The sequence below is a fragment of the Cyprinus carpio genome, chromosome B21, assembly GCF_018340385.1.
Source record: "Cyprinus carpio isolate SPL01 chromosome B21, ASM1834038v1, whole genome shotgun sequence".
In the NCBI taxonomy this organism is placed as follows: domain Eukaryota; kingdom Metazoa; phylum Chordata; class Actinopteri; order Cypriniformes; family Cyprinidae; genus Cyprinus; species Cyprinus carpio.
Window position 1 is genome coordinate 5968129 of NC_056617.1, and position 9268 is coordinate 5977396.

The 9268-nt window shown below is 36.0% G+C and overlaps 1 protein-coding gene across 1 annotated transcript in view; it reads left to right on the top strand.

Moving 5' to 3' along the window:
- LOC109101277 (mitogen-activated protein kinase 10-like) overlaps window positions 1–3119 on the top strand; it is a 61657-nt gene extending 58538 nt beyond the window's left edge. The window contains exon 14 of the mRNA XM_042748463.1: window positions 652–3119. Within this exon, the coding sequence (XP_042604397.1) occupies window positions 652–794 (143 nt within the window). The 3' untranslated portion in view covers window positions 795–3119. The remainder of the gene's footprint in view (window positions 1–651) is intronic.
- Window positions 3120–9268: the final 6149 nt, after the last annotated feature.

Below are 9268 nucleotides of genomic sequence, written 5' to 3' on the forward strand. Positions count from 1 at the left end.
ATATATATATATATATATACTGTACAGAAACTACACACACTAGCTTGCTCTTTTCTTTTTCTATTCTATCTTTTCTTTTTATTATATATATATAAAAACTTCCTACGTAACGTGCACTGCATTAAGCTAACTGAGGATTGTCATAGCACTTGCATATCATTGATCTTTTGTTGATTTTGATTGCTTCCATTGTCCTCATTTGTAAGTCGATTTGGATAAGCCGTCTGCTAAATGACTAAATGTAAATATATATACATATCATATACACATATTATTATATATATATGCTGCTTATATGTACATTTTCTTCCGCAAAAAAATATATAGTAAAATAGTTTATTCACATTTTGTTCTTAGGGTTGAAGACAGCATGATTTGCTGCATCTGTAATAATGGCTTTTGATAAATGGCTTTTGATAAATATCTCAACATCCTACAATATCACCTCAGATCCAAACCCAGTCCATGGACTCCACCCTTAAGCAACCCGCTTTCATCCCTGTGGGATATTTGTATGTTTTTTTATCGTTATTGTACTTTTTAATATTTGAACATCTGCTTGTAGTATCTCTTCGCCCTGTAGAGGGCGCTGTGGCTGTGCTTCTTTTTTTCGTTGTAACCGTTTTTTCCCCGTTACTTCCCTTAGCGCAGGTGCAGCCATGAACAGCAGCGAGAGCCTCCCCCCCTCCTCCTCCGTCAACGACATCTCCTCCATGTCCACCGACCAGACCCTGGCCTCCGATACCGACAGCAGCCTGGAGACCTCCACCGGACCGCTGGGGTGCTGCAGGTGACTAACCGCCTGCCTGCGCAACCCCATGTTCTTCAGAAGGTGAACGGCACCCGCGAACCTGAACGAGAAATCCACAAACCTCGAAAACATGTAATTACGAAATAAAAAAAACTAGTAATTATATACGTATAAAATAATGTATCGCGCGTAAATGACGACAAAGTATGCATTTTCATTCAAAGAAACGTCTGAATATGTATATTTATGAATCTTCACTAGTTGCTTTGCTTTGAATCCCCCTCATATGGCATCCAAAAAAATAAGGAGACTTCGAAAAAGAAGAAAAAAAATCAGGAATCTGTGTAAAGTGTACACTGACTGGCTGATATCTAATACCTTGCGATTTTCTATGCTTCACTCGATGTGGCAGGGTGGGCTTTTGTTTTAACGAGCACTGTTCAACCCCTGTTTTCTGTGATTTGGTTTTTTGCTTGTACCGGATGTTTTCAGACGGGCGGTGTGTCTGTGTGGGATAAAATAATATGTACAATGGCGCCCCCTATCTTTTGTATATATGTAATTGTGTACAGTTGTGAGGCGTTCTCAGAGTGGGACTGACGGCCAGTAGAGGGAGTATTTGCACACCTTGCCACATCACAGCTAATCACCCGTTTCCCTTTGCCTGTAGTCTTGCATGGTCAGAGATAAAAGTAACTAAGCTAATTATACATATACAAATATAGAGAACCGTGTTTATATAGCATTTAAGGGTGAACGTGGGCATTTCTGTTGCTCGACAGGAAGTGAGGCTGCTTTACAGGAAGCCATTGAGGGGTACAAGCACTGTCGCTGTCATTTTCTGCCTATGTGTTTGTGAAACTCCAACTCTCTGCGGCAGCCTTGCATGCTGTACCGTCACCCTTGAAAGGTGTGTGTAACTAAAACGAATGCAGGTCGAGAGCATGCACCTCATCCTCACCTTTTGTTCCTCCCAAACGAAATCTCATCTCGAAACTCATATTTTTGTGTTGTCCGAAGGGAATCGACATGCTTACTACCTAAATTTCAGCTGGAGTTTATTTATTGTCAGATCTGGAAAGTGCCTTTGAAATAATGCAGTTTCCTCCTCGAAAACACAAATATAGAAACGCAACGGCTCTGATAGAGGTTTTTCAGGTGGTGTCGGATGTGTCAGGTCTGTTTACCCAATCCCACAATCCCCTATTCATGTAGAGATCCTGCGTTAGATCCAAGTGTCTGATTTAAAGTCATTGTATGTAAACCTGGATTCATATTTCTACACTGATCTGTTATAAGCCCCAGATCTGAGAACTACAGTGGCTCTAAACAGTATTTGGACACTTAAAAACGTTCCTTAAAAAAGTCAGTTCTTCTCCAGTTCAAACTGGTGCAGTTCATCATATTAAACTAGGAACATACCACTACCACAAACCATTTATGAGAAATATAGCTACCATTTTAATATACTGTAAAACATACTACTTTTTTAATGTGTCCAAATATGTTTCAGGGCCACTGTTTGTTGCAATGTAACCCCACTCTTCACATTTAATTGTTACATTAAAAAAAAAAAGACAAGTAATGTAGTCTTTCAAACACACATTGCTGATGTTTTTAGTATTAGGTAAAGATTAGCTTCATTGAATAAACATTATGCAGTACACAGTAAACTGAACATATAATATTTAAGTTGTACGGTTTTGTTTTGTACCTGTATTTGATCCGTGTACTAAACATTTTAATAAAGGGATGAAATATACATGATTTTTTTTTGTTTGTTTATGTAACAGAGCTCTCATTTGCTAACTCATTCTCACCCAGAAACACTGTTTTTGTAAAGTTCTTCCATTATTATTATTTAAATTATTTGTATTTTTCACAAACACATGTATATGGCACTGCATGTAATGTATGTTTGTTTCCACTTAAAGGAATAGTTCACCCAGAAATCAAAATGTGTGAAATATTTACTTACCCTCAGGTTATCCAAGATAGAGATGAGCTTGTTTCTACTTCAGAACAGATCTGGAGAAATTTTGCATTACATCTCTTGCTCCTCTGCAGTGAATGGGTGCCGTCAGAATAAGAGTCCAAACAGCTGATAAAAACATCACAATAACCCACAAGAAATCCACACAGCTCCAGTCTATCAATTCACGTCTTGTGAAAGCTGCATGTTTGCAAGAAACAAATCCATCATTAAAGCATTTTAACTTTAAACGTAACTTCTGGCCAAAATACGAGTTGATAACCCGTAATAATGTGTCATCCAGTGAAAAACAAAATCTGAACAGCAATTTTGCACTGTTTTTGCTTGTAAATAGTGCTTGATCTGTGCATATTTCTCTCCTGATTCAGACAAGACCATTTTTTTCCTGGAAAAAGCAATATTATGGATAGAGGATTGAATTTTTTGGCGTGAACCGTTCCTTTAAGCACATGCTGAAATATGCTCAGATTGTGCTTTTGTTTTCATGGTTACACTAATCGAATGTGATTGAATTTTTTGCATACATTTATCACCTTTGATTAACTTCATATATTGACCCTTATAAGATATTCTAGCCTTCTGTTGGACATTGAGAGCTGACATCATTCAGGTGCTGCTTTAAAAAAATAAAACAACAACCTCTAAACCTTGATATCAAAAGCCATTTAAATACCTTTTTATTTGCATGAACATTAGCAGAAGTTTCCCAGCCTAATCAGACATTTTTACCATAAAAATCGACGTCACATTTCCCACCATTAATAAATATCATCTCCAGAGGACAGAGAGGGGTTCTGGGAGGTCTCCGGTCTCTGCAAATTACTTCAATATGGCTGCTGCTGATTTTACAACAGGGTGGTACATACATACAGTAGCTTTTCTATTTCAATTGTTAGAATTCAATACTAATTGTAAAACGTTGCGTTGTGTTTCCAATTCGTTTCATTTTAGAATAGACAGACAACAATGTGGTGTGCCATCGTGCATTTTATACAAGTTATTCTTTGATGAAAGGGCCCTTGTATCTGTCGGGTCACGCACAGGGTTAATTTATTGCGAATCCGTCATCTCAATTATCCGTTTTGAAACTTTGCATTATTTAAATCAGTTGTTACGAAATTAAGCTCAAAGCGTTGACTTGTAAATGTAAGGTTTCCTTGAATTTCAGCCCAGGAGTGTGTATTTCTCCCATGTTGCTTCAAATAACAAACGTTGGGATGGCTTCTGATCAGTGTAGGTGTCAACACTGAATGTTTGTACTTTTCACACTGTTATAACCAGCGTCCTTTATAAACCTGCGACCCAACACAGAACAGTGATATACGTGGGATGCCACTGCTTTGGAATTGTGGGTAAAGTACTGAACGTGGCAGTATGTTCTGTATTGTAGATTTGACTTTGTCTTGTAAAAGTGCAGTTTGTGAGCAGGAAACTAACGATTGGAGATGATGTAACTTAATGTGCTATTATGATGTCATCATTGAAATTCAAACTGATTGGTCAAGATGAGAAATGTACACTGTTAGAGAACGGAATTGTAAAATATTCCCATGTTTTTTTTTTGTTTTTTTTTTTTGGTTTTGATTAAAACCATTCATTAGCCAGTCTTGTATGCTGATCAATAAATGCATGTTCACTAGCTGAAACAGTCCAGCAGCTCCCAGTGAACACATCTGTCATGTTATGTTTGAAATGAAGGTGTATTTCATGTTCTATTTTAGTATGAAGTACATACTTCCATCCAAACAAACTGCACAACAGTGTACTGATGAATCAAAGGAAACACTCGGAGCAATACAGGCCACATCATCATTACTACCCACTCCTTTCACTTTCTTTCCATTTTCTTCCTTTTTCCTTCCTTTTTCTTTCCTTCTACCTTCTGTTCCTTTCCATCTTCCTCAGTTCCTTCTTGTTTCATTTTCTTCCTTCACTTTCTTTCTTTCTTTTCGTTCTTCCTTCTTTTATTTTTCCATTTTCCTTTTCTTCTTCCTGTATCATTCCCTGCTTGTTTCCTTTCTTCTTTTTCTATTACTTTCCTCCCAGTTGTTTTTGCCTTTTCCCATCTTCTTTCTCATCCTTCCCTTTCTTTTCATTCATTCATTCATTACTTGTTTTTCTTCATTTTTTTTTTTTGCTTTTGCTTTCATTTACTTCATTCCTGTCTCTGTTCCTTTCCTTTCTTTTCGTTTTTATTTCTTCCTTTTATTCTATTTCTTTTGCTTCTTCCTTTCCATATTATTGCCTCCCTTTCTTCTTTTTCTTTTCCTTCTTCTCTTCTTTCCTTTTCCTTATTCCTTCCTTTACTTTCCTTCTTTCTTGTTTTTTGTTTTGTTTCCTTTCATTCTTCCTTTCTTCATTGCCATTTCTGTCTTCCACTTCTTTTTCCTTTGTTCTTCCTTCCTTCTGTTTTCCTTTCTTTTTTTCTAGGGTTAATCAATGTCAAAAATGGCAGTAGTGCAATAACACAACTCTTAAGTGAATAATGGAATAATGAATAATGGATTGTTTTTGTAATCATGAATTCACGCTGTGTGCTAGTTAATGTGACGAGTCTCAAGTTCAACTCAATCAACTCTTTATGGTTTCATTTGGACTCAGACGGTACTTTTAAACCTCCACCTCTCTCTCTCTCTCTCTCTCTGTGCTGTCAGTGAGGCGTTCTGTTGAGAGTTTCAGATGGAGACTGTGGTTCTTTACGCAGTGCTGTTTGACATCTAATGCCATTTTCACACCTCCTGCTCCAGGCTGTTAATCAAATCAAATTATTATACAAATGCAAGATGGTTGGGGGAAAAAAAAGAAAATAAAACCTAAAAATTTAAACAGCACTATGGATTGCTGTTAGCACCCGGCCTTTTAAAGGTACTGTGTATGTAATATAAATATCTGTATGTGACTCAAAATAAACTCCTTTGACCTTGAAATGAATTGTCATATTTTCTTGAATTTGCATGTCTTATGTATTAATGAGTATTAATGAATTTGAAAACCTAGACAGGTGACTGGTAGATATTTATATATCGGTTGTTGACAACTTAAAATGTATATTAATGTGAGAATATGAAGTGTATATCTTAAGCGTTGTAATTGGCTTCTAGATTGTGTTTTTAATTACCTTGTTGATTCATTTTAAATGTTCAACTAGGTGTGACAAATTAACTTTAAAAAGTATGAATGTGCAATATGCTGTTTAAATTAGTATTTCAGTTCACATTAGCATTCCACATTCATGCAAGAATATATATATATATATATATATATATATATATATATATATATATATATATATATTTTTTTTTTTTTTTTCCTGATTTCTTAATTTTTTTGATTTGCATATTTTTCATTAATTTGTACTTACCATTTTAATAGGTATTTCAATACATTTAATTTTCCATCAAATGAACAAAGCCCTGCTCGCTGTGTTCACACTCAAGTAGTCTGCAGTCAGCACTGTAGTTAAGGGTTTAAAGTATTAATCACTCTATGATTCAAAGTTCCAAAGGTAGAATGATCCTCTTAATCACAGCTGATCACACATGGAGTCTTTCTGAGAATTTCTCAAGCTGTGGAAGTGCTAATTCATTTCACAGCCTATGCCAGCTGATCTGAACTTTGATATTTTTTCTAAGAAAGAACTTAAGTTGATCAGCTATATTTGTTTTTCAGTTTGTGAAGACATTTCTTGTCTTTCTGTCATCCTCTTTTGAAGTTTTTTTTTTTTTGTGTGTGTGTGGTACGATCTTTAATTGGTTAATTGATGTGAGTTTGGCTAATTAGTGAAGACAGGTGATGCAGGTTACAGAGAAACATTTAAAAGCCCCCATTTTAATTGTGACCTTTTGATAAAAGAATAAGGAGTTCTTATGTTTATTTGTGAGAGAACTAATTCTTGATAGAATATGTGTGATAGGAGAGGTTGTGTGTTGAGAAAGTGGGGTTTAAAAGGTGAGAATGTGGGCAGAGAAAGTGTTTTATTTTTCTTTCTTTTAATTCAAAGCAAAGAGGGGGAGAAACTTTTTTTTTTTCTTTTTTTTCTTTCTGAGAATCCAGTGAGACAGATCTTGAAGGAGAGCTGCTTTTAGGCTTATTTTTGTGCTTTTGGACCTTCTCAAGTCCACCCTTGCATAGTCCGCAACTCCTGAATATGAATTAATCCTTCAAAGCAGAGAGATTCACAATGATACTTGCCTGTATATTAGTACTTAAATATCATTACTTTCACCCTCTGAACCAAACCAGATTTTAATATGGCACAGGTTTAGCTTTCCATAGTCTTCTCCGTTTCATGAGAAGCTGCAGTTATTTGTTTGAAGGTGAAATGTGAGAAATTGCATTCCTACAGTGTCCAAAAGTGATCTAGTCATGATAACATGGTTTTATTAGCTTCTCATAATTTAACCAATTTAAACTTTTTTTTAAAGTTATGTGAGATTAAATTTTTTCGTTTTTAAAGTCAGTTTAATATAAGTTGAAATGGCTTGCACAGCCAATTTAATTACTTTTAAGGCAGCAGCTGAGTTAAGTTTGAAGTATGTGTATTTATTTATGTGATGCCACAATTTGTTGAAGATAGAAGTTGCTGTTGTGTAGAATTAAAATGAACAAAAGGCGTGGTGTCCAATTCATGAGTAAATGATCTTTTCGGGTTCATACTTTTTAATGACTCCGCAAGACTGGTTCACAAATCATTCTGAATGATTCATCACTGAATTTATTTAAAATCTTTCTCTAGTGTTCAAAAATGACTGGGAAAAGGCCTTGGAAATGCATTGTCCAAATAGAGTGGAAACATTTTAAACTAAACATTTCAAAACTGATTCTGTTTGAACACCTGCGTGAACTTGAGTTGAATCCACTATAATTCACTCTGACAGGTGATTTTAAAAGTATTCGTTTTGAGAAAGCAAATTTGTTGGCAGAAATGGTTTGATATTTTTTGACCTTATTAGGGCCACTACCATACAGTTCTTATTTTATTTTATTCAACTCTCTCTCTCTCTCTCACACACACACACACACACACACACACACACACACACACACACACTTGACTGAAGCATTATTTATCATTTCAATAGCTCTGTTACCTACAGTGGACTTCCATTTCATTTGGTTGAGTTCTATAAAATGGAGCAAAACCCAAATCGCCAACAAAAGACGATCCCTGCATGAGAAGCTCTCTATTATCTGTGCTTCTCTCGAGCTCCAGAGGTTTGTATTCTTCAGCTCAAGCTTGGCGTGAAAATATTCCTGGATCCCGCTCCTTTCTGTCATTGGTAGCTCAGAATGTGTTTTGCAGGCTGTGTTTACTTTGTCCGGCTGCTTTAAGCCTATTATCCAGTGAAGAAAGGTGCGGAGAGTGAGCCAGACTGCTGCAGGATGGAGAGCGCAGCCCCCCCGATGGCTCTTTAATAGGTTCAGTGAAATACACTAGCGGGGGCTTTAAATTCAAACGCACCTTTATACTGGGTGAGATGACAAGGATGTTAATTCCCAGAGTGCACCAGGGCAGTGCTAGATGTCTGTAGCAAATGATTAGTTCATAAGAACACCAAAAAATAAAAAGTGTCATTCAATTAGCCTCATGCTGTTCCAAAGCTGTGTTGCCATCGTTAACTAAAGCCGTTCAAACTAGAGGAGGTTAAATGAAAAAAGCTGAAATAAAATAAAGTCAGCACAATATCTGATGGACCATGTGACATTAAAAAGTGGTTGCTTTGTCATCAGAGGAATAAATTACATTTAATTGAAATGTTGCCCAAGTAAAAAAACTAAACTTGAATTTAAAGGAAAACTGGAAAAAAAAAAATAAAACCTGAAATAATAAATGTAATTTTAGTACATAAATTATACAAAAAAAAAAAACTATTCCAAAAACTTTTTTCTTTTCTTTTTTTTTGGTGTGTGTGTGCAACATACCATAAAACCCTTTAGAAAGATCCTACAGTTGCACTTGTCATTGGTGCTCGTGAGTTTTGTGTCCATATGAGACGTACAGTATTTGTGCAAAGCACGTGAGATTTGATAGCTGTGGTGGAGGAAGTGTTAATTTGTGAAAAATTACTTGGAATATAGTTATATTTAACACTTTTATCATGCTTTCTTTTTTGAGCTCTGGATATTTAAGTCATGCAGGTTTGGAGATGATGCTTACGTTTATTCATGCATCTTCCAGTGAGAGCTTGCAACACAATATTGAGAAATGTTCCTAAATGAACATCCACACCTGCACATACACAAAACCCATTCCAGTGAGAAAAGACATAAAAGCCCACCCAGATTCGGACTGGGTCAATATTCCCATAATTTAGTTGCATTCTGCTTCATGCTGTGTGTTTTGGTGTATTTTTATTTCTTTAAGAATTATAACGATTGGACACAGCAGTTTTTTTAGGACATCGACTTTAATGTCCAGATTTGTTTGGGAGGCTGTAGTCTCATTAATGTGGTTGTAAATATCAGACCACCCACAGATCTCATGTGTGGTCGAGCCCAGCGACTGATACAATGACACAACACAA